Source organism: Meles meles, chromosome 4 (genome assembly GCF_922984935.1).
Source record: "Meles meles chromosome 4, mMelMel3.1 paternal haplotype, whole genome shotgun sequence".
Taxonomy (NCBI): Eukaryota; Metazoa; Chordata; class Mammalia; order Carnivora; family Mustelidae; genus Meles; species Meles meles.
In genome coordinates this window covers 162359236-162384503 of record NC_060069.1, presented here as the reverse complement: position 1 = coordinate 162384503, position 25268 = coordinate 162359236, and the positions used below count along the sequence as shown (strand labels likewise).

The following is a 25268-nucleotide window of genomic DNA, read 5'->3' as shown; positions in this document are numbered from 1 at the left end:
GTCCTCGATCCCTGACTCTGCCCTAGGCAGCCACAGATCCGCTGTCTGTATGGGTTTGCCTGTTCTGAATGTTTTATGGAAATACAGAAGCACAATAGGCCGTCTTTTTTGTCGGTGTAATGCTTTGGACGTTCATTTATGTTAGCACGCGTCGGTTGTTCCTTTCTGTGGTACCACATTTTCTCTATCTTTTCACCAGTTGATGGACATTTACTTCCAGTTTTTCACCCTGACAGATAACGCTGCTGTGAATGTTCAGGTACACGTGTTCGTGGGGGTATATACTTAATTGTTCTTGGGGGTTACCTGGGGGCGCAGTTGTTGGGCTGTACGGTGAGTGTGCGGCTGACTTCGTGAGGACCTGCCGTACTGTCCAGCAGAGCGCGTGTGCTGTTCTGTGTTCCTCCCGGCAACACGTGAAGGCCCTACCTTTCCATATTCTTGTGGACACTTGGTATTGTTCACCCTTTGAGTTACAGCCGTTCTAGTGAGTGTGTAATGGTGTCTCACTGTGGTTTTAATTTCCATTGTCCTTGTGGTGAGTATCTTTTCACGTGTTTATTACTCATTTGTACAGTTTTCGGACAAATGTCTGTTCACATCTTTTACCTATTTAAATTACGTTTTTGTTATTGAAACAAACTTGACACACAATGTTACACGAGTTTCTGGTCTATAGCTTTTGCCTATGTTTTTCCTAACCAACATCATCTTTTTTAAAAATTTTAAATTCAGTGTAGTTAACACACAGTATATTATTAGTCTCAGTGGTAGAGGTCAGTGATTCATCAGTGGCATAGAACACCCAGTGCTCGTCACATCACATGCTCTCCTTAATGCCCAACCCCCAGTTACCATCCCCCACCTTCTCCCATCCAGCGACCCTCAGTTTGTTTCCTATGGTTAAGAGTTTCTTGCGGCAGCTGGCTGGCTCAGTCAGTGAAGTGTCTGCCTTCAGCTCAGGTCATGTGGGATCAAGTCCCACCTTAGGCTCCTGGCTCATTGGGGAGCCTGCTTCTCCCTCTGCCTCTGCCCCTCCCCTCTGCTTGTGCTCTCTCTTCTCTCACACACACACTCTCTCTCAAAATAAATAAATAAAATATTTTTTTAAAAAGGAAATAATTTAGTTTATCGCTTGCCTTTTTACTTTCTTGATGGTGTCTTTTGAGGAGTAAAAGTTTTAAATTTTGATGATCAGTTTTTTTAATGGATTATGATTTTGTTATGACATCTAAGAAATTTGCCTAACCCAGGGCCAGAGACATTTTTTCCTGGCGATTTTCCATTTAGGTCTGTGATTCATTTTGAGTTAATATTATTATTATTTTGGGTTGCCTGGGAGGCCCAGTGGGTTAAGCCTCTGCCTTTGGCTCAGGTCATGATCTCGGGGTCCTGGGATTGAGCCCCGCATCGGGCTCTCTGCTCAGCGGGGAGCCTGCTTCCCCCTCTCTCTGCCTGCCTCTCTGCCTCCTTGTGATCTCTGTCAAATAAATAAGCTCTTTTAAAAAATAAACATATGTTGTTATTATTTTACATATGAATACTTATCTAGTTGTTTTAGCATCAATTTGTTTAATAGATTATACTTTTTCCATTGAATTGCCTTGGCACTTCTGCTGAAATCAGTTGCCATAAATGTTAAAGTGTCAACGATCTCTATGTTGACGCTTACGCTAGTACCACACTGCTTGGATTTCTGTAGCTTCATAATAAGTTTTGTTTCTGTTTTCGAAATCAGGCAGTGTCAGTGCTCTGTAACATTGTTTTTCTTTTTCAAGCTTTTTTTTTGCATTTCCATATGCATTTTAGAATCAGATCATCTCTTTGAACAAAGAAGCCTGATGAAATTGTGGCAGGATTTGATACACACTGAATCCGTAGTTCAGTTTGGGGAGATTATGGTCTTACCACTGTTAGTCTTCCAGTCCATGAACATGGTATGTCTTTCCATTGATTGATCTTCTGTACTTTTTCTCGGTGATGCTTTGTCGTTTTTAGTGTACAGGACTTAAACTGCTTTCTTAAGTTTATTCCGTTTTCTTATTTTTGACGTCATTGTGAATGGAATTACTTTTGTTGAGTTCTTCTTGATATTCTTGTACTAAATGTGCAGCCCTGTGCCAGGGCACATGTGCCTGTAGCCCCCACATGTGCCTATAGTGGAAGACTGTCCTGTCTGGTCATTCTCAGCAGTTACTGTGTGATCTTGCCCAAGGACAGCATAACCAGGCTCATTGGGATACAGACTGCTTCAACTGTGAGAAAGGCTAGCTTTCAGAAAGGGAATGCTTGATATAGGTTTGCACGTGTCCCCCTGACTTCTGTGGGTTCAGCTACAGAAGCCTGAGGAACACATCTAGAATCCAGACCAGTTATTAGGATGAAACCAGAGTTTGTAATCACCTGAGGCAGTATTAGCATGTTTCGTCGGTTCAGTGACCATCTTTTCTCCTAAAACGAGTGTGAATATAGGTCTGAATATGTATGGTCCTCTGCATACCGAATATCTCTTCCCCAGGGAGATGTGAATGGACCTCCCTCAGTCCAACTATGAAGGCAACAGAGTTTGATTTGTGTCCCATTGCTTCCTTTTCTTCCTCCCTAACTGACCTAAAACATCTAAAATGCTTTAACTTTTTAAAAAAGATTTATTTATTTGAGAGAGAGCATGCGTGCATGCAAATGGGAGGAGGGGCAGAGGGAGAGGGTGACCAGCTGACTGTGGAGCCTGACATGGGGCTTGATCCCACCACTCTGAGAGTGGAACCTGAGCTGAAATCAAGAGTTGAATGCTCAACCGACTGAGCCACCAGGTTTCTATATTTCTTGAGTTTAAGGGAATGTTCTCACCTTTTGAGGGAACTTCAGGTAACAACAATAGTGCAACCAGTGGTGGGGCTGGGGAGGCCAGGAGCCCCGTACTACGCAAGAGCCACCTGGAACGAGTCTAGGAGTGTTTTGTAAGGTCTAAGGTTATATCAGGAGGATGGTTCACTGTTAGGAGCCCTGGCTGTGGTTTGCCACCTGGCCTTCATGTTCCCGTCACACTGGCACCCGCATGCCTGGGAGGCCCTCCTTCCCACTTCTCCCTGTCTCTGCCCCAAATGTCCTAGCTGGGCTTAGCTGTGTCATCTTCTGTCTTTCCACTTGAGTGAGCCATCTGGAGGGAGCAGGCCCTTCTAGTAGAAATGGTGCTCTGTGGATTGCCGCATTCAGTTGTAACTTGGTTCAGGTGCCCCCATTGGCGTCGACTCTTGGGACCCAAGGTGCCTTACGTTTCATTTTAGTTAAAGCTGGGTTCAAGTCTTTGGCGAAACTTACAAACTCTAATATCGCAGTATGTTCTTTTTTTTTAAAAGATTTTATTTATTTATTTGACAGACAGTGATCACAAGTAGGCAGAGAGTCAGGCAGAGAGAGAGGAAGGGAAGCAGGCTCCCTGCTGAGCAGAGAGTCTGATGTGGGACTCGATTCCAGAACCCTGAGACCATGACCTGAGCCGAAGGCAGAGGCCCAACCCACTGAGCCACCCAGGCGCCTCTGCGTGCATTTTTTTTTTTTAAAAGTTTGAGTGAGAATCACGGTAGAGGTATTTGAAGGTTGAATGCTGTTCATTTGGCGGGTCTTATTCTGTTCTGATTTTAGGAGAAACTCGCTCTTCGACAGCAGCTGAAGGACGCGAAGCAGCAGCTCCTGCAGCAGGCAGAGTACTGCACGGAGATGGGGGCGGCGGCCTGCACCCTGCTCTGGGGCGTCTCCAGCAGTGAGGACGTGGTCAAGGCCATTCTGGGAGGAGTAAGCATGCCCCCTGCGCTCCCTGCATATCGCCCATCAGTGTTGAGGGACCCCAGAGGGTGCAGTGTGTCCTACTAAGGCATCCACAGATGACGTCCACTTCTTGCGTTCATCCGTCCCGTAGCGTTGGCGTGGAGTGTGCAGGGGCCTGTGAGAGCTGTGGCTCCGGGGGTTTTGTTACATGAATGACATAAGACCCCCCCCCCCCCCCAGGCAGTCCACTTCAGGATCGTTCCTTGACTTCTGCACACACTGAATGGGTTAATGGGGTTCATGGAGGTTGCTATATCCACCCTATAACGCCGTTTACTTCCTGGGTAACATGGTATTTGATTTGTTGAAAGTTACATGTAACTTAACATGTGTATGTTAATAGCACACACACACACACACACACACACACACACACTCTCTCTCTCTCTCTCTCTCTCTCTCTCTCTCTCAAGAAGCTTCCCAGGGGAAGAGAGCTCTGACATGGGCTTTGATGAGCTGGAATCGGGGTCAAGGGCAGAGAGTGGGGAGGGGAGGGGAGTGGCATCATCAGAGGCACGGGCTGAGAAGCCTGAAGTTAGATTTAGGGCCGGTGCCTGGGTCAGTGGACCCAGAGCGGGGGGCGGTTAGCACGGTAGGGTCGGGGGCGGTGACGCCGCAGAACGAGGACGGAATGTGATTTTGGAAGGCCTCAGGTGCCAGGTGGCTGATTTTACCCCGTGGGTGGCAAGACTGGACCCCTGAGGGTCTTGAGTAAGAGAGTGATGGGGCGAGAGACTTTGGGAAGATGATGCCGACCTCGAATGAGGTAGATGGGAGCGGGCGGGCGTGGGAGCGAGGCGGGAAGACTTCCTGGAAGGCCGGCCCGTGGCGCAGGCAGGGCCCTGCTGTGCGGGGCAGGGAAGGCAGGCCTGGGGCAGGCGCGCCAGAGGGGCTGGCGCGTGTGGCTGCGCTCTAGGCGGACGGTGAGGTTGTGCAGGGAACAGGTGCGGGAAGGTTTGACGGAGGCCTCGCCGCGCGCAGAAACAACTCACCTGTGACTTTAGGTGCAGACGACTTGTATCTTAACATCTGTGGAGCTTTGTTAGACTCAGTTACCATAAACCCCCCCAGCTGCGAGTGTTCAAGGTGCCGGCTGTAGCCCTTTTCCAGAGCTGTGTCATCCCCGCAGCCCATGGAGCTGCCTTGGGCGGTTGGTGGGTGCGTCGGCCTTGAAGGTCTCCCTGGACCTGAGCGTCCCGGGGAGGCGCTTCAGTGGTTCTGGGTGCTGGGAGGGTCCTGCGCCAAGTAACGGAGATGTGGGGCGCCCACCCGCCTGCTCACCGCCGCCGTCTCCCCACGTGCGGGCGCTTCTCGTTTGAAGATCTCTTCTCTGGTGGCTGAAACCTGCGGTTTCCTGCCTGGACACAACAGAGAACGTATTTTTCTCGCATATTCCTAGTGGATTCGGGGTGAACCCACGCTGGTACTTCCACCGCTGCGCAGATTTGCGCCGTTCCCTCCCATGTATTTGATTTTGCTCTTTCTGTCGGTCTGCAGCGTAATTTTTCTACGGAGTCCCAACTTCCTCCTTTTTCGCTCTTTTCCATATGGGAGCTTGTAACGAGGGGGCGGACCTTTAAGAACTGCTTCTGTCCTTCGGGCGGAGGCTTCCTGTCGTGCCGGTGTTTTGCACCAGTACTTGTGCGGGGTGTGACCCTTCCCTTTCCACACTTTCAGGAGAAAGCTTTGAAGTTTTTCAGCATCACTGGTCAGACCATGGAGAGCTTTGTGAAGTCGCTGGATGGGGATGTCAAGGAGCCGGATTCTGATGAGAATCAGTTTGTGTTTGCTCTGGCTGGGATCGTGACAAGTAAGTCGTTCTTCTGAGATGCGGGGACTGCTAGCCGTGTGTCTGGTGTGGCGAATACGGCCGGGCTGTGTGGGTAGGAACGTCTCCCGGGAACATTTGCAGTGTCCCGAGGTTCTGACCCCACAGAACCTGGTCGGGTGGGTCTGGGGTAGCCACGCAGTGTGTGTGTTGTGGGGCATCCGCCCAGGCGATTGGGATTCGCTTTGGTCAGGAAGAAGACTGATCTGGGAAGCACAGGACGGGCTGGCGTTTCTCTTCAGTTCTGTGCCTGGAAAGGAGTCAAAACAAAACCGGACGTTTCGCTCCTTGTTATTTGGAATCGCTTTATTAACATCTGGTGAAAGTAGAAGCCTTAAGCATAAGTGGAGCTCTTGCTCTTGTTTTGGTGCCGTGATTAAAGAATCCGAAAAGCCCAAAAGTCTCCCGGCGGGTACAGTTACTCTAAGGTAGTGTTCTGTGGCAAACCTGCCGTAAGTGACAAAGCCGGGTAACTAGGTACTTAATAAACGCGACCTCAGTGTAGTGGGACGTGATAGGTATTAGTGTCACTGTTCTGAACTCAGGGAAACAGTTCTGTTGCTGTGACTGTCAAATTTACTCTCGGTATTTTAGCTCTGTTCTGTCGTTCTTTCCTCTCTGCCCTAACCTACGCTGCTGTTAGGGCAAATCCCTGTTATGAAAGAGAGACGAAATCTTATTTTTCCTCATGGCATTATCCCTTATCTACTGAAATCCAAATGAGGTAGATCCTGTGTAGACGTTTTCTTCATAATCCCTTAAAAATTGGTGATTTAAAAAAAAATTGATAACACTGCTTCGAGGTGGGTATAGAGACTCCAACGACGTCTGGGCCAGTCCTGATTCAGCCCGGCCTTTTTCCAGGGTCGCATGGCACCTTCAGAAGGAGGGGGCTTGCGTTGCTCCACTTTTTAAATTGTTTTTAAGGTATTTTAAAAAAAATTTTATTTATTTATTTGAGAGAGAGAGAGAGCACGCGCACACGCATAATCAGGGGGATTAGCAGGCAGAGGAAGAAGGAGAAGCAAGCTCCCCGCAGAGCAGGGGGAGCCTGATGTGGGACTCAAGCCCAGAACCCCAGGATCATGACCTGAGCTGAAGGCAGTTGCTTAACCAACGGAGCCACCCAGGCACCCTGTTTTAAGGTCTTTTTAAACAGAAGGCAGACTTGATGATTGGATTCTCTGCGGTTTGCTGGGACCCCAAAGCCCTGTGATGAATGTGATTTGTCACTCTGCTAAGTTGTGAGTCCGAGCTGCTGGAATTGCTGGCTGGTGTGTGGGGCTGAGGTGGCTGGCCAGCAGGTAAAGCAGCCTTGTTGCCCAACATGTGAACTCAGTTTGACCTTGTTTATTCTACTTGGAGGGGCTCACATGGGAACTCACAAAGTGTTGGGAAGTACCCCCTTAAATTTGTCACTTATATGTTGTGAATTTCACTGGGAAGATGACTTCATTTAAGTCCTGCTTCACAGAGACCGTGGGGGCTTATGCATCTCTCATACCAAGACTGTCCTCTGGGGAGCAGGCCATACAGTAACCTTGGCTTAGCTGTCACATAGATTCTCTGCCTTCTAAAACAAGGGTCTTTAAAAACATCTACATGTGCTTGGTATTTTGATAGGGATTGCCTTAACTGTGTAGATTGCTTTGGGTAGTGTATACATATTAACATATTTGTTCTTCCAATCCATGAGCATAGGATGCCTTTCCATTTCTTTGTGTCATCTTTAATTTCTTTCATCAGCGTTTCATGGTTTTCAGAATACAGATCTTTCACCTCTTTGGTTCAGTGTATTCCTAGGTGTCTTTTTTTTTTTTTTTTTTTTTTTTTTAAGATTTTACGTATTCATTTGGGGGAGAGAGAGAGAGTGCACAAGCAGGGGGAGAGAGACAGGGAGAGAGAGAAGCCGACTTCCTGCTGAGCTGGGAACCTGACTCTGGGCTCCGTCCCAGGATCTGGAGATCATGACCTGAGGCAAAGGCAGATGTACTTAACGATCTGAGCCACCCAGGTGCCCCTATTCTTAGGCGTCTTACTGTTTTTGGTACAGTTGTAAATGGGCTTGTTTTCTTAATTTCTCTTTCTGATGCTTCATTATTGATGTATAGAAATGCAGTAGCTTTCTGTGCATTGATTTTGTATCCTGAGACTTGGCTGAATTTGTTTATCAGTTCTAGCAGAGTTTTGGTGGAGTCTTTCAGATTTTCTGTATAGAGTGTCACAGCATTTTTCACAGAGCTGGAACAAACAATCCTAAAATTTGTATGGAACCACAGAAGACCCCAAATAGCCAAAGCAACGTTGGGGGAAAAAAACAAAGCTATAGGCATCACAATTCTGACTTCAAATTATTTCAAAGCTGTAGTCATCAAAACAGTATGGTATTAAAAAAAAAAACACAACAGTGTGGTATTGGCACAGAATAGACATATAGCTCAATAGGACAAAATAGAAAACCCAAAAAGGGACGCACAACTGTATGGTCAGTTAATCTTCGACAGAGTAGGAAAGAATGTCCACTTAGGGAAAAAAAACCCATCTCGTCAGCAAATGGTATTGGGAAAACTGGACAGCAACATGCAAAAGAATGAAACTGGACCATTTCCTCACACCACACACAAAAATGATTTAAGAATGGAAAAGACCTAAATGTGAGACTTGAAATCATCAAAATCCTAGAGGAGAACACAAGCAGTAACCTCTTCGACATTGGTCAAAGCAACTTCTTTTTAGATATGTTACTACGTATCTAAGAACAAAAGCAAAATAAAAACAAAAGCAAAAGTAAACTCTTGGGACTTGATCAAATTAAAAAGCTTCCACACAGCAAAGGAAACAACTAACAAAACTAAAAGGCAACCTAAAGTATGGGAGAAGATATAAAACTAAAACGCAACCTACAGAATGGGAGAAGATATTTGCAAATAACATATCTGATCAAGGGTCAGTATCCAACATATATAAAGAACAGATATAACTCAATGTCCAAAACACAAATAATCCAGTTGAAAATGGGCAGAAGACATCAGTAGACATTTCTTCAGAGAATACTTCCAGATGACCTGTAGACACATGAAAAGATGTTCAATATCACTCATCGTCAGGGAAATGCAAATCAAAACTACAACGAGATACCACCGCACACCTGTCAGAATGGCTAATCAACAATCAACAATGCAAGAAACAACAGGTGCTGGCGAGGGTGTGGAGAGAAAGGAACCTTCTTCCACTGCTGGTGGGAATGCAAACGGGGGCAGCCACTCTGGAAAACAGCATGGACATACCTCCAAAAGTTAAAAATAGAACTATTCTGCCATCCAGCAATTGTACTTCTGGGTATTTACCCAAAAGACAGGAGATCACTAATTTTAAAAGATATGTGCATACCTGTATTGGTAGCAGCATTATCTACAATAGGTAAATTATGGAGACAGATGAAGTGTCCATCGATTGATGAATGAAGAAAGAATAGGTAGTTTGTATTCACAGTTAATCAGCCATGGAAAAAGAATGAAATCTTGCCATTTGCAATAAGATGGTTGGAGCTAGAGAGTATCCTACGTGAAATAAGTCAGAGAAAGACAAATATCCTATGATCTCACCCATATGTGCAATTTAAGAAACAAATGAGCAGAGGGGGGAAAAGAGAGAGAGAGAAACCAAGACAGAGACTCTTCACTCTAGAGAACAAACTGGTGGTCACCGGAGGGGGTATGGAAGGGGGCTGGGGGAAGTAGGGATGGGGAGTCGGGGGGCACCTGTTCTGATGAGCACTGGGTGATGTAATGTACAGAAGTGTTCCATCACTATATTGTACACCGGAAACTAGTGTTATACTATGTAACTACCTGGAATTTAAAGAAAAACTTAGAAAAAAATAAAATTTACAGACAGTAAACTCACGCATGTCATGGACATAAGAGCACCTGAGACTTGGTCGCAGAGCACTCTTGTGTCCGTGACAGTCGCCTCTCCATGTTTCCGCTTCTCCCTGTCCTCCCACGTCCTCGCACTACCACAGGCAAGCAGTGTGGGAGAGAAGATGGGCTGGGAGATGAGGCCCAGTGGCCATTTCAGCTTCTGCCTCTGACCAGCCCCGTGTTCTTGTGTCTGTGACCCTCGGTTTCGTCTTGTGAGGGGAGTGTCAGACCCCACATGGTGACTGAGGTCTGTGCTAACCCTGGGCTTGAGTGGTTGTGCCTGTGCCTAGAGCATCACTTTTTGACATTAGCACTAGAATCTTCCGTTGTGGGGGCCTTCCTTTGTGTTGTAGGAAGCCATCAGCATGCCTAGACTCTACCCTTAGAGAGGCCAGTATTAGACCCGAAGTGTGACAATCAAAAACACCTCCGGATATCCCCAAGTCTCTCCTTGGGGCAAAATCAGCTTTCTGTGTCACTTTGAGAACCACAGTCCTAGATCATGACCTTAACCTTTCATGGACACAGATTTATGATAATCTGGGGTGTGAGAGGTAATTAATTGAAAGGTATTCTAGGATCATCGAAGGCCTTTTTTGTTTCTGTGTTCCATGGGCCTGGTTCTGACATACTGGATTTAGTCCGGTCGCACAGAGGTCTTGCAAATTCAGGGGATTTTGGTATGTATTATCTTCAATATCCGGTTAGTCATAGACATTTTCTTAGTTGTTGTTCAGCGATTGGTCTTGGATGATGTTGGGTATTTTGTAATCCTTCCTTAGATAAGAGCTTTCCTTCCGCGGACATTGTATGGCCGAGATAATGAACTGTGTTGTTGAACTGGAGTGTTTCCTTAGACGCTCACATCCCCCTTCATCTTGCTCAGCGAGGAAACAGTTATAGTCGACCCTGGAGTTTTCTGGATTGATGGAACGTAGGAGACAGTTGATGTGCATGTTGGATCGGAGGGATCCCGACAGAGACTCGTCTGAGTATGCTTCAGATCTGGGATTATGATCTGAGAGAAGTAGCGTGGAACTCAGCGAATCCCTGTGGATGTAACTTTCTGGGTGAACTGTTGGCTTTTCGAGGTGAAGGCAAGTAAGTTGGCCAACTTTATGGAATGGGACAGTAAAGGAACCCGGGCATTAGTCTGTTCCAGCGGGAGGGTGGGTGGCATATGGTTAGGCAGCACGGCGAAATGGGATATAATTATGTTGTTACTTGTTCGCGGATCTTGGATGAGTGCGTATCCTTGAGCATTAGGCTTTTTGAAGGCAGGTGACACGGGGTGATTGCAAGGACTCGTACAGGGAATGACCAGTCCTTTTCCTATGAAGCTGGTCGCAGTTGGCCTGTGGCCTTCTGAGGCTTCTGCTCGAGGGCATTGAGAAAGTTTGGGTAAAGATTTAGCAGAACTCTTTTGGCTTTTGCTCTAGTTATTGGATTCTGTCCATAGACTCTTTTCCGCATAGAGATTTTGGGACCGTAGTTCATTCTTGCTTATTTCTTGAATCATATACATACTTTGGACAAATTAATATTCTGATCAGCTATAATTTGTGTATGAGAGAATTCTCTGAGATTTCTACAAGTCATCCTTCTATAGTCCCACAGAAACTAGATCACCCAAACTATGAGCAAAATGGCGTTCTGGAGGCTACTTCCCAGAGGGACTGGGCACCGTCTCAGCTCTGAAGGGCATTTCCATAAGTAGCACACAGAAGTGGCGCTTTCACGGTGAGATTGCCCACGGCCCTCAGCTCTCTCCCTTGCCCCTGACAGCTGAATGATTGACTCGGTAAGAAGCCAGCACAGCAAATGCAAAGAAACAAAAACCAAACAATAAAACAAGGGTCACAATATTAAAGGAAACTTATGTTTCTTTAAAAAAAATATGGTGTAGTGTTAGTGCTGCCGATGAGAGTTTTATAGGAAACAAGTCCGAGATGAGCAACAGAGACTAAGTAACTTATCAAACACGAAAACTGTTTCTATGTTGCTACCGTTGTTATTATAATTTAAACAGCTTTTCTGAGATATAATAATCTACAATCTGCCAACTTTAAAGTATGCACTTTAATGGTTTCATGGTATTTGCCTCAATGTCCACAGTCCACTTTGAGTCCTTTTTATGCCCCTGAGAAGAAAGGAATCCTGTTAACCTTGGCTGTCACTCCTCAATACCGCCGTTCGCCGGGCTCCAGGCGACCACTGATCTGCTTTCTGTCTCTGGACTGGCCTGTTCCTGGCATTTACATGGTAGAATCACAGCGTATGGGGTCCTCTGTGCCAGGCTTCTCCCACTCAATGTCGTGTTTTCGAGGCTCATCTGCGTCGTTCCTGGGTATGACTGGGTTTCCGGTGTGCAGCTGAACCGCACTTATTCCTTGTCCCTTATCCATCAGCGGATGGTGTCTGGGTTGCTTCTACTTTGTTGTTATGAATAATGATGCTGTGAACGTCTGTGCCCATGTTTTGGTGTGGACGTGTGTTTGCATTTCTCTTGGGTGGGTAGTAGGGGTGGGATTGCGGGGTCACATGATCATAGAGTTTTAGCCACTCGGGGGGCTTTCTGCCCATTTTCCAGGCCTACCAGCGATCCCCGAGGGCTGCAGCTGCTCGACGCACCTGTCAGTGTTTTTAATTAACTTTCTGATCGTGGCCATCTTAGTGGGCGTGAAGTGGGATCTCACTGGTTTTCGTGTGCATTTCCCTGCTGGCCGAAAATGTTGAACATCTTTTCACGTACTTATTGGCCATCTGTATGTCTTCCTTGGGAAAATGTTTATTCAACACTTTTGCCCATTTTGAAATTGAGTTACTTATCTTTTTATTATTGATCTGTAAGAGTTTTCTGTATATTCCAGATACCGGTCCCTTACCAGAGACGTGATTTACACAATTTTTCTCTCATTCTGTCACTTGCCTTATTACTTACTTTTTTTTTAAGATTTTATTTATTTATTTGACAGAGAGAGATCACAAGTAGGCAGAGAGGCAGGCAGAGAGAGGGAGGGGGAAGCAGGCTCCCCGCTGAGCAGAGAGCCCGATGTGGGGCTCAATCCCAGGACCCCAAGATCACAACCCCAGCTGAAGGCAGAGGCCCAACCCACGGAGCCACCCGGGTGCTCCACCTTATTACTTTATTGATAGTGTCCTTTGAAGTACAGAAGTTTTAAATTTTGATGATATCCAGTCTTTTTTTATCTTTAGTTGCTTGTGTTTTCGGTGTCATATCTGAGAAACCATTGTCTGACCCAAGGTCATGAAGATTTATCCCTATGTTGTCTTCTAAGACTTTTTGGTTTTAGCTGGACATTTAGGACTTTGGTCCATTTTGAGTTAATTTTCATATATGATGTCAACTTCATTGGTTTGCATGTGAATATCCAGTTGTCCCAGCACCATTTGTTAAAAAGATTATTCATTTGTCCTTTCTTCATTCAATTGTTTTGATACCCTTCTTGAAAATGCGTTGAGGAAAATAAAACGAGGGCTCATTTCTGGACTCCCAGTCGGCCGTGGTCTGTGCGGCTGTTGCTGTGGTGCTACCCCGTTGTTACTGCTATTGGTGAAAATAAGATGAAATCATCATGAAGCACCAATATCAGACATCACACATCTCAACTCTTTGTATATATGTATTTTCAGATTTTTTAAAAGAGACTTTATTTATTTGAGAGAGAGACTCTGAGAGAGAGAGAACACAAGCAGGGGGAGGGGAGAGGGAGAGGGGGAAGCAGACTGCCCGCCGAGCAGGGAGCCCGACGCAGGGCTCGATCCCAGGACCCCGAGATCATGGACTGAGCTGAAGGCAGACGGTAGCCCAAGATTTTTTTTTTAAGTCATCTCTGTACCCAACCTGGGGCTTGAACTCATGACCCTCAGAGGTCAAGAGTCGCACCCTCTTCTGACTGAGCCCACCAGGCGCCCCTCAGCTCTTTGTATTTTTATCAGCATACATAACTGACAGCAGATTCACTTCTTAAATTATGTAATTACTGTGGAACTTAATAGAAATAATGTAAATAATTTGAAAGAAAAAATAAACCAAACGAACCCAAGGACATTTGACAGAAAGTCCCGCGAGCATCCTCTGGTCTTGGAGCTGTAGACTAGGCGTTCTGGACAGACCCGCGAGGGCTGGGGCTTCTGTACGGTAGTTTGGTCACGGTCATGTTCCTCAGTCACGTGCTCTTTAGTTACTGGTTCCTCAGTCGCGTGCTCTTTAGTTACTGGTACGCGGTGGGCTCGGGGGCTTTCCGGACCCGCCGTGCGGGCCTTGACTGTGTTTTGTCGGGTGCTGTCGTCTGCTGAGATGCGGCGTGTGGCTTGCTCTGTAGCGCTCTCGCCGGCGATACCTTGGTGATGTCCCGTTCTCTGCGGCTTGTCACACGAGCCACCTGAGGTCTCAGGTCGTCAGACGAGCACAGACGGTTATGTCCTCCGGGCTCGGCAGGGGTGATTCGCTGCCGCTCTGTAGTGTGTGGGGCCTCGGCTGGGGCGGCTCACAGCGTGGAGGGGTGGAGCTGCAGGGGGCTCGCGGGGCAGGGGTCTCTCTCCCCTTTAGTCTTGGCTTCTCACGGTGCCTGCTGGCTATGGTCTCTGCTTCGGGCAGCCTCAGCATGGTTCGATTTCTTCCTTAGTGACTCTCGGCTTCCAGAGAAAGTGGCAAGAGACCAAGGTAGAGACCTTGAAAGTCATGTGATGTTGGTTCCGCTGTGTTCTGCTAGTCACAGGAGTCACAGGGCAGGGACAACATAGGGTTTGTGTGGAGGCATGGTTTGTGGGCAAGTCGTCTCCAGAAACGAAGGACGAGGCTAGATGTAGGTTTTTCTGTGGGGTTTCCAGGGGGTGGTCTACTATAGCTACACGAAGAACACTTTCCTCTGGAAAACTGTCTTCAAATGACTTTCTGTCAATTTTTGATGCCACATGCTTGAAGGTTGCGTTTCCTTGCAAGTATTTCTTTACTAAAACTAGAGTGTGTCATATACTAGAAAATATGATGGTCAGGTTCAAATTGAACAAAGAAGGCAAATTCATGTCAGTGAAGGGTCCCATCTTCAGCAAAGTTAAAGCTCTTGTGAAATTACATACCAGATAACACTGCACCATTTAGGAAGCAGAATTTGCTGGAAAGGCAAGCAGAAGTGGGGAAAAGTCTGTTAGGTTTAAGAGACTTGACGATCACTCTCCTGATTCTTCTTCGTCCGGGTCGACAAAAAGACAGAGGAGAGTCCAGGATTGAGGCCATGAAGCCGATGTGGTAGCACAGATGAAATTCTATGTTCGTCGTCGGATTATAGTCAGTCAGAGGCAGAACAAATAGGTGATAAAGTCCATCCTCCGTTCTTGATAATTAACAGCAAACTGAAAACAGAAGAAAAGTTCCCAAAACTAGTGAAGGGTATCTGTGAGAATCACCTGAGACGCTGCATTTACCTGTGGATGACTGGAAGCTGCCTGCTGGGGTCGGGGGCGGCCAAGGCTGCCGCTGCCCTGCTTCTCTCCAAGTTTGGCCTGGTCGTCTGAGTTGGCAATTTTAGTCGCTGTGAATCATGCTTTATTGTTAGGCCTAGCTAAAGAAAGTCTCAGCAGCACATACACAAATACGCCGGGAGCGGCGATGTGGCCGGACGGATGTTTGCTAGCGTTGAGAGAGACAGTGTGAGCCGCGGCCTTGGAATTCCAGCGGGGGCTGGTGGGATTACCTGGTTTGATCAGGGCCTCCGGCATGCAGAAATGTGATACTTGCCAGCCCGCAATAGGATGTAAAATTTAGAAAAGAGCTTTTTCAGGATTAGTGGTCATACTCTTTTTTGATCTCATGATTTCAGTTTGCTACTGTGGTTCAGAGTCTTTAGGCTTTCCCTCCCAGGGTTGAAAATGGATTTCAGTGTGTTTGGTCCCAGATGGAGTCATACACGTCCTCTTTCCGTGTGAACCCCGCCTGCCCAGAGCTTTTGAATCCAGGCCCCGCAGCGCGCTGCGGTCAGGTCGCAGACATACTTAGATCCCCAGCTCTGTTCCCCTGCCGAGGCGTCTGCTAAGCACAGGGGACGTTACTCAGTGTCGTGGTGACTCTTGTGCCTGTCAGTTACTCTCTGGGCTGTCAGCTCCCCGGATCCCCTGTTCGGTCATACCTCGTGGGCTAGTCCGCGTTTTCAGTAGGTCCGTTAGGAGACAAAGAGCAAAAAACACTCCATCTCAGGCAGGCTTTTCCAGATTCTGAAGGAACAGTGATTCTGATGCTCCGTCTTATCTTTCTGTTGCAGATGTGGCCGCCATTGCGTGTGGTCGAGAGTTCTTGGTTAACTCAAGCCGGGCTCTGTTGGACACCGTGCTGCAGCTTCTGGGGGACCTGAGGCCGGGACAGTGCACCAAACTCAAAGTGTACGGTGGACGGTATTAAAAAGCTCACGTTTATTTCCTTATTAGTTAGATTAGTTAGATTTTATTAGTCAGTCAGTTAGAATTTGCTGATTGGGTTTCTTTTGCAGGTAAACACAGCTAATTTGGCAACAGTTCCAAAAACACAGAAGAAACGCATGACGTGGAAAATTAAGGGATGCGTTTTTTATTCAGTATTGTTTCAGAAAAATCCTAAGAAGCGAAAAGAATGTTCTCACCCGCTAGAGCAGTCAGTGAGCCCAGATGCTATTAGTGACGCTTCAGGGTTCTCTTAATTGCCCCATAGTGAGCTTGGAGGTGTTTGTGACAGCAGCGTCGCACGGCGAGCTACCAGACTCTCGACTGGGTGTCTGCTGGGGAACAACCTGGTGCTTCAAACAACACGTCCTTCGTGTTTCTGTAGGTCGGAGTCCGGTGGCGGGGCTTACCTGAGTCTCTGACGAGGGTCTCTGGCCAGAGTCACGGTGTTGACTGGCTCTTTTCCAGAGGCTCCAGGCGGGAGGCTTGTAGGAACGTTCAGGTTGCCGGCGAATCCAGTCCTTTGCGCTTGTAGGCCTGAGGCCCTTATTCCTTCTGGCTGTCACGTGCGACTTTTCTAGCTTCTGGGCTCACTGAATTTCTGATCACACGAGCCACCCGTCTCCAAGCTCCGGGAGCTCACTGCGTCCTTCCTCCACTGGGAAGCTCTCGGACTTCCTCTGCTACCAGCCGGAGAGAGTGCGGTGCTTTTGATGGGCTCACGGGTGTAAGTTAGGGATCACGCCATGAACTCCCTCTTGTGGACTCCAAGTCCCTTGATGGGTCACGTCCGTTACGTTTGCCGCCACTGTCCGCTGTAGAACTTACCATAACCAGGGTGTTTCGCTCTGCGTCCAGCCCTGGGGACTAGGGCAGGAGATATCGGGCCATTTTAGGCTTCTGCCCACCACACTGTTCATTCCGAGCGGCTGCTTTTCCTCCTTGGAACGTTGTTTCTAGTAGCTTCTTTAAAGTGTCTGTCATCTTGGCCTGGTGTCTCTTGGTTGTCTTTCCTCTCGTGAGTTGGGATTTTTCCCATTTCTTCATGTGCAGAGTAGTTTTGGGTCATACTGTGGACATCGGAATATGGGGAGACCCCAGGTCTTGCTGAAACTGTGGAGAAAGTGACGTTTTTGTTTGAGCAGGCAGTCAGCCTGACTGGGTTCCCGTCACGAGCTCTGACCAGCCTTTTGGGTCACTTCCGGCTTCAGAACTGCCCTCTGGTGCCACCCGTGCCTGCCTGACACTTGCTCATCGCCGGCCGTTTCCCCCCCAGGCTGGGATATGCTGCTTGTGCCTGGTGGGGTCACCTGCCTGATCGCTGAACTCCCCGCCGCGGCCCGGGGACTGGGTTTCCCCTTCGCCTGGCCTGCTGGGGTTCTGCGCGCCCCCCGCGTCCTGCGCTTCCGCAGCTCCGGGGCCGGGGAGGATTTCCTTCCACACAGCTGGGGTGACGTGGGGGCCCCGCGCTCCGCAGAGCCCTTCCCTGGCGCCCCTGCCTGAGCGGTGCCCGGTGCGTCAGTGCTGCCCTGGGCTCGGGGGCCGGAGGGTGAACTTGCTGGCGGTCGCTGCTCTCGGAATTTGGACTTCCCAGTCCGCCTGCTTGCTCCGGTTTGCCTGTCCGGGGTTTCACGGAGCCGCTCCGTGCTTTCTGGTCAGAATTCTTAGCTGCGCTCGGCGGAAGCACAGGGCGGGCTATGGCTCCTGCCTTATTTGGAAGCAGATTCTGGAGTCTGTTCTGGTATTTTCTAGCAACAGATCCATGCCCGTGAGCAGTCTGCTGCAGCACGGCGTGTGACTCCTGCAGTTCTGCGTACGTGCTCCCGCGTGCGTCTCTGGCTCTAGTAAATTCCTTCCAAGTGTCCCGCGCGGGAAAACGTGTAACAGTTGGATTGTCTCATCCCCGACTGACGGGCACTGGGTTATTTTCAGGCTTTATCGCTCACGCGGAGCCGTTAGGGAGCATCTGTGGCAAATTCCTCCTGGCCCGCCCGTGCGAGCGCCGCTCCAGGCGCCGGACGCAGAGAGCGGTGCCTGACACGGAGCGCACGCTCGCCGGGGAGGCGGCTGCCACGGGGCCGCCAGAGCCCACACCTCTCGGACAGCAGCGGCGTTCTGGGCCCCCCACCCCTCCTCAGCGCTTTGTTCTCTGCTCCCCTCTTGGAAAGGCTGTTCTCTAGATCTGCCTGCCTGTCTCTGGGTGGATGTTACCAGCGGTGGGGGGGGGGGGGGGGGGCAGGTCTGTAACAGTTTTGTTCCTGTGAATTACCTGTTCGCGTCTGTTGCCTCTTTTCGGTTGGGTTGTCTCTCTCCCGACGGGCTGTGGTTTCACACGGGTTCTGGACTCTGCGCCGTTGTCTCTCCTGCTCTGCGCTCTGTGCGAGGTCAGGGCTCACGGGGCCGCCGTCGTCTCTCCTGCTCTGCGCTCTGTGGAGGTCAGGGCTCACGGGGCCGCTTCGCCCGCTGCTCCACTTCCGAGGCTTTGTGTGGGCTGCGTCTGTCCTAGTCCCTGCGGTTCCAGCACACGGAGCCTCGAATGTTTTAGAGCAGTTTTAGTTTCACAACAAAATTTAGAGGAAGACACAGAGATTTTCCATATTCCCTCTGACGCCCCCCCACACGTGGTCTTTTCCACCATCAGCATCGCTCACCAGAATTGTTTTTGCCAGCAGTGAGCCTGCATGGACTCGTCCTGACCTCATAATCACCCGCGGACTCTGGTTTACCTGCTTTTACTCTTAGTGTGTGCGCTCGGTCGGCTTGGACCGCTGTGTTATGACATACGCTCATCAGGACGGTAACGTACGGTGTTTCCACTGCCCTCGAAATCTGTCGTGTTCTACTGGTTCCTCTTTCCTCCCCCACCACCCCTGGCAACCACTGACCCGTCACCGGCCCCACCGCTGTGCCTTTGCCAGTGAGTCCTGTCGCCGGGATCACACAGGACGCAGCCTTCTCAGACCGGCTCCTGTCACTCAGTGACACGCACTCACGGCCCATCCCCATGCCTTCCCATGGCTTTGAGTTTTAAGAGTTCTTGTGTATTTTGGATGACTTTCCTCTATCAGATGTGTCTTCTGCAAATATTTTCTCTCCGTCCGTGGCTTGTCTTCTTACTTTCCTGGCACGGTCTTTCACGGAGCACAAGTTTTTAATTTTGGTGACGTCCAGCTTATCAGTGACTTCGTTCACGGAGTTCGGTGCTGTGTCTACAAAACAGGCGTCACTGTACGGGGCGCAGATGTTCTCTGATGTTATTCCCTGGTAGCTTTACAGTTTTGCATTTTATGTTGGGGTCTGCGACGCACGTTGACGTAGTTCTGTGGCGCACGTAGGGTTGGCGTCTGGGTTCGTTGTCGTGCATGTGGGCATCTGGTTGTTCCAGTGCGACTTGTTGACGGGACCGTCTTTGCTCCCTTGTGTGGCCCTCGTTTCTTTGTCCGGCGTCCACGGGCTGTGTGCGGGTCTGTTACTGAGCTCTGTTCTGTCCCATTCATCTCTTTGTCTTTCTGTGACCAGTACCACGCTGTTTCGACCCCTGTAGCTTCATGGGGAATCCTGAAGCCAGGTAGGGTTGGTCCTCCAACGCGTCTTCCGTGCTGTGTCGGCTCTTCCAGCCCTCTGCCTCTGCACAGCACCTTACAGTCGGTTTGCTGATCCCCAGAGTAACCTGCTGGGATTTGGACTGGGATTCATGCATCTCCCGACCAAGTGGGGGAGAGCGGACTTCTTGACAACATGGAGTCTTCCTGTCCATGAAAGTGGAATCAATCTGTCCATCTTTTCTTTTTGTTTTCTTATTTCCCTTCCCTTGCTCTTCCTTCCTTTCCTTTCCCTCTTTGTGATTTATTTATTTATTTGAGTGAGAGAAAGAGGAGGGACAGGGAGAGAGAAAACCTCCAGCAGACTCCTCACTGAGCCTAGAGCCTGACGTGGGGTCGGGTCTCACGACCCTCAGATCACGACCTGAGCTAAAACCAAGGGTTGGACATTTAACCAACTGTGCCACTCCTTGGCCTCAGTCTGTCTTTCTTCCTTCCCTTCCCTCCCATCTGCCTTTCTTTCTGTTTTCCATTTATTTAGTTATGTGGTTTATCAGAGTTTTCTAGTTTTCTTCATACAGGTCTTACACATATCTTGTTAGATATATACCCGAGTACTTAATTTTTGGGGGGTGCTAAGGTGAGTGGCATTGCATTTTTAATTTCAGTTCTACAGGTACATTGTTGGTATATGGGAAACCACTTGACTTTTGTATGGTTACCTGGTATCCTGAAACCTTACTATAATCTTACTGGTTCTAGGAGGGTTTTTTTGGTTGATTCTTTTAGATTATTTTCCCTGGTTTTTGTTGCTGTCCTACAGCTCACAGAACCTTTACGAGGAATCCACTTCCACTTTCAGACAATGCCGTGTCTGCTCCCAGGTGGTAGGAGGGCCTTCTGGTCCCGGGGTCATCATGATCCCTGCCTCCCTGCCTCGGGTCGCTGCTGCCTCGAGTTTCCTCACCTGCAGGCTGTGACCGTCGACGGCCGTCGCAGCTGTTACTTTGAATGAACTGCTGATCGAGGAGGAAGAAGAAAAGCAAGTTTTTACTTTTCCTTCACTTATTCCTTCCTCAGACCTCTTTCGTTTTCTTAAGTAGGTTTGAGTTCTGGCGCATGCGCCTTTTCTCTGAAGAGCTTTTAGCACGTCTTTCGCGGCAGGTCTACCGGCAACAAATCCCATTGTTGTCTAAGAAAGTCTTCATCTCTCCTTCGTTTTTTAAAAGATTTTATTTATTGGTCAGAGAGAGAGAGAGTGAGCACAAGTACGGGGAGAGGCAGAGGGAGAAGCAGGCTCCCCACTAAGCAGGGAATCTGATGCGGGGCTCGATCCCAGGACCCTGGAATCATGACCTGAGCTGAAGGCAGGTGCTCAGCTGACTGAGCCAGGAAGGTGGCCTTCTTAATTTTTTAAAGGATAATTTCACTGGATGCAGAATTCTAGGTGTTTTTGTTTTTGTTTTTGTTTTTTCCCTCTCAACACTTTAAATATTTCACTCTGCTCTCTGAGAAGCTGCTGTAACTCTTGTCTGTGGCCGTGTGCAGGTGAGCTCGTTTCCCTTTGGCTGCGGTCAGGACTCACTTGGTCTCTGATTTTCCGCAGTTTGGACACGGCGTGCGCAGGCGTGGTTGAATTTTACACTCACGCTGCTTGCGTTCTCCGAGCCCCTGCGTTTCACTGTCCGACGGTGGTTGAGGGAATTCTCAGCCGCTCTTGCTTCAAGGATGTCTGCTGCTTTCCCTCTCGCTTCTCCCCTGCTGTTCCCACACACCTTCCGTGGCATCCCACGGTCCTGGGGTGTTCTGTTCTGGTTTTTCATCTTTGGTCCCTCTGCCTTGCGGGTTTTCGGGTTTCCGTTGGTGTGTTCTCCAGCGCAGAGACGCTTTCTCACCGTGTGCGGTCCGCTGGGAAGCCCATCCAAGGCAGTCTTCATCTCTGTACAGTGTTTTTGACTCTAGACTTCCTTTCTGGTTCTTTCTGAGGATTTCCGTCTCTGTGTCTGCCCATCTCTCCTTGCGCGCTGTCTGCTTTGCCCATCAGAGCTCCCGCACACAGTCAGGGCTGCTCTGAATCCCCTGCTGACGGTCCCCACACGTCAGCCACGTCCGGGTCTGGTGCGCACTCGAGCTGCACGTGCGTTCTTTAGCCTTTTGTCCTGTGATTTGTCTCCATAGCCAGACGTGAGAACTCGGTAGAAGGACTGCATGGAAGGAGCTGCTGGAAATAACCTTTGTACCGTGATGGGGAGGCGCTGGGGGAGGGACGAATTCTGCAGTCCTGTGATCAGGGCTCAGCCTCTCCAGTGAGCCTGTGCCTCTGGACTTTGAACTTCACAAGCGTTTCTCAGTTTTTTTCTCCGCGCACCCCCGCATCTTCCTTAAGTGGGAGAGGATGGCTGGAGTGGGCTGCTGTGGTTATTTCCTGTCCCTAGGTCCGGCAGGCTCTGGTTGACTGCCTCCCTGAGGGCGGGCTCTACCTCAGAGTGGGTGCTGTCCCCCTGCTCCTGCTCTGGAGGCCGGCGTGGGCTCCTGGAGGTGTGTGTCACACTGTCGTGGAGGCCTCCGTGACCGGGTCCCTCGGATGTGTTAATTCTCACACTTGTCCACACTGAGCCGCTGGAGGTTGAGCGGGTCCGCTCGGGTGTCCTGCCCCTGCTTCTGCTCATGGCCCTCTGCTCCGGTCAGCTGTGACCCCCTCCTCAGCCATCTCTCCCTCCTTGTCTTGGGGGGACAGTTTGCCCTGTGTCCTCCCTGGTCCTCAGGATCTAAGAGGAGCTGTTGATTTTTCGGCCTGTCGGGTTTTTTGCTTATTAGGACGGTGTGGTGGCTTCCAGCTCCTGAACACGCAGAACGGGAAGCTGCAAGTCCTAGCTTTTTTCTTTCTTTTTTAAGATTTTAGTTATTTATGAGAGGAAGAGCGAGTGCGGGTGTGGCGGAGAGGAGCAGACTCCCTGCTGAGCAGGGAGCCCGACCGGACCCCAGATCATGACCACAGCCGAAGGCAGATGCTTCACCCACTGAGCCAGCAGGTGCCCCCCCACCCCGGTTTCATTTTTAAAGTCCGCTTTAAAAAAGCCGTTTCTTTTCCACTTCATATAAACTTTTTTCCTTCTTCAGACTTGAAGGACCTCCCCATCCACCCTTGCTTCCCCTCTACTCAGCAAGCTCTGGGGTCGTGGCTCCCTCTGCCCGCCAGCCCCCTGCTGTCGTTTTTGTGGATGGTTCTCTCAGTACCTGATGTCAGGGTTCCTGCCCTTTCTCAGCTCAGGAGACCGTTGTGCTCTGCTGGGAATTATCCAGTCCCGCGGCCACCTTCTGGCTTTTGCTCAGCCTCTGGAGTGGCAGAGCCCGCTGCTGCACGTGGGTCCGTATTCCCCTCTGCTCCTCCCTCCCCTGAACGGGCTGAGAGCTTCCCTTCCTCCTGACCCCCCCCCCCCCCGTCGCCCTCCCCTCTGGCATCATCTCACCGGGATCCCGCTTTGGAGCGCATCGGGGTTTCTGTTTGCCCGTCGCAGCCTCCGGCTCCTCGCCTCCGTTTCCTGATGGCCCCCGGCAACAGCTTCCCTTCCTGCTCCCCGGGAGAAGCGGGGCTGGGGGTGAGCGCACTCAGCACAGCTGCCTCACCGGCACCCACCCACCCTCACTTCCTGCTCTCCCGTGTCAGAGGACTCTGCGGCCTTCTGGGACTCTTGGGTGAGGGGTCCCGCCGCCCCTGGTTTTGAGTAGCTGCCCTTGGGGTGTTTCTCGGTTGTCATCTCTGGCACCAGCATTTTCACATTCCCCCTCTCCACTGGCTCCGCTTCAGCCCCTTTCCTCCCGGTTGTGCTGTGACAGGCTTCATCGGAGCCCGTCAGCCAGCTCCGCTCAGGCTTGGGTGGCCTGGGGTTTACCATGACACGACACGGCATGACACATTTTCCAGGATGAAGGGTGGCTTATGGTGCCCTGTTCGTTTTGCTTTCTCTTGAAGTCCCCTTGGGCTGGTGGCCTTGGAATAGACTTGATTCTACTGTGGGAGCTGGGGCCATCTCTTTGGTGGGACACACCCACAGGGTGACAAGTGGGACATTCTTGTGGTTCGGCCTCAGGGAGTTCTTTCAGTGTCCTATCCTTTGGGCTATAGAATTTCCCACTCGCCCTGGTTTGTCTGCTTGTTTTGGGGGAAGACTCTCCAAATCTAGAAACTTCTGCTATCTGGTGGCCAGACGCATGCGCTGAGGCTGGGCCTCTCCAGGTGCTTTGTGCTGGGTGGCGGGACTGCTGTGTGCGCCAGTGACGTATCCCATAAGCCTTGGCCTCCAGGCCCCCGAGGGGGTCGCCTTCCTGCCACGCCAACCAGGGCTGCTGCGCTGTGGGCAGTTCTCACGTTCAGCACAGCCTCTCCGGTGCCTGGGTGCAGCCTGGGCCGGCCTAGACCAGGCTCCATCCGCCGAGGCTGGGGACTTTGGGGCCACCAGCTGGGGACAGGCCCCGTCCACCCCTTCTCCACGCATTCAGGGAGCGCCGTGTCGGGAGCTCCCCTGTCTCCACTGGCGTCCGTTCTTGTCACCCAGGCCTGAGTGCAGAATCTGGGCCTGCACCGTGACCTTGGGGTTGCGGAGGCCACGGTGCGTCATGCTGACGCTGAAGCTGGTGTAGACTCTGAGCCTCTCCTTTTGTGTCTCTTCTGTCCCCCCCTGCCGTACCGTGACACTGACCTTGTCCTTGTCCTTGACACTCAGGAGCTGGACAGACAAAACTGTTTCATGTGGGAGATCTGGATTTCAGGAATCAGGCAACTTCCAGCCTTTCTAACTATCCACTATTTCTTTTGTATTTAATTTTCTCATTAATTGTTTCATTGTCTGCCCTTCGTTACGATTCTACCAGCCGTGTCGATGAGCCCGTGAGAGGCCTTTTAGCATCTTGTTCTCGCTGCTGCTGAGGGTCAGACCTGATGGCGAGTCATCAGATGGGTTTGCCGGAGACCCAGGTTCAAGTTGGCTTTCGAGTGGGAGAGAGGAGACCTCCGGCAGGATGAGCTGTGGGAGGTAGTCAGGGAGGGCTTATCCACATTCCTGAGTGACGAAAACCATTCTCAGCACACCACCACCCCCAGATTTGGGCTTGAGACGCATGTTCTGTGAAGGGAATGTGTTTACTCCGTACCAGCCGTGGGTTGTCCACAGGGCACGTTGCACTGTTCAGGGCCCAGGGAGTATATGATGGATATGGTCAGGGACGGCTGGAGAAGATAGCAGCTCTGCAAAGGTGTTTCTTGCCCAGGCTCATAGGGGTGCAAGATTCTAGAAATGCCCCTGGAGTTGGGGTGTACTTGGCTCTCTTACTTGAAGAAGTTGTTGGTTGGTTTATGCCTCCACTTGACGGCATCCCAGTGGTCATCGGCAGGGTTCAGTCGGGGAGAAGTCCTGTGTGTGGAATTTCCCAGGCCCTCTGCTGCAGAAGCAGTTTGCGAGCGCTGCGGATGACCAGTTCATACTTTCGAGCCAAACTAGCATCGTTACATCTTTGAACAGATGTAGCTCTGAGTGGTTGTCGCTCTGTTTGCAGAGCTGAGCCTCGTTGAGCGATGATTCACCATCCTGAGGACCCGCGGGCTGATTTTCCCCGCAGAATCCCAGTTTCCAAAGAGGAGAGCACTTGTCTGGGATAGTCAGACGCAGACTGTATTTTATAAAGATGATTCTAGAAGCATTTCCCCAAAATGTC

At 50.0% G+C, this 25268-nt stretch overlaps 1 protein-coding gene across 1 annotated transcript in view; it reads left to right on the top strand.

Moving 5' to 3' along the window:
• Positions 1-25268, top strand: part of LOC123940819 (heat shock transcription factor 2 binding protein) — a 98128-nt gene that overhangs the window by 24399 nt on the left and 48461 nt on the right. The window contains exons 4-6 of the mRNA XM_046003719.1: positions 3646-3795; positions 5506-5638; positions 15861-15990. Of these exons, the coding sequence (XP_045859675.1) occupies positions 3646-3795; positions 5506-5638; positions 15861-15990 (413 nt within the window). The remainder of the gene's footprint in view (positions 1-3645; positions 3796-5505; positions 5639-15860; positions 15991-25268) is intronic.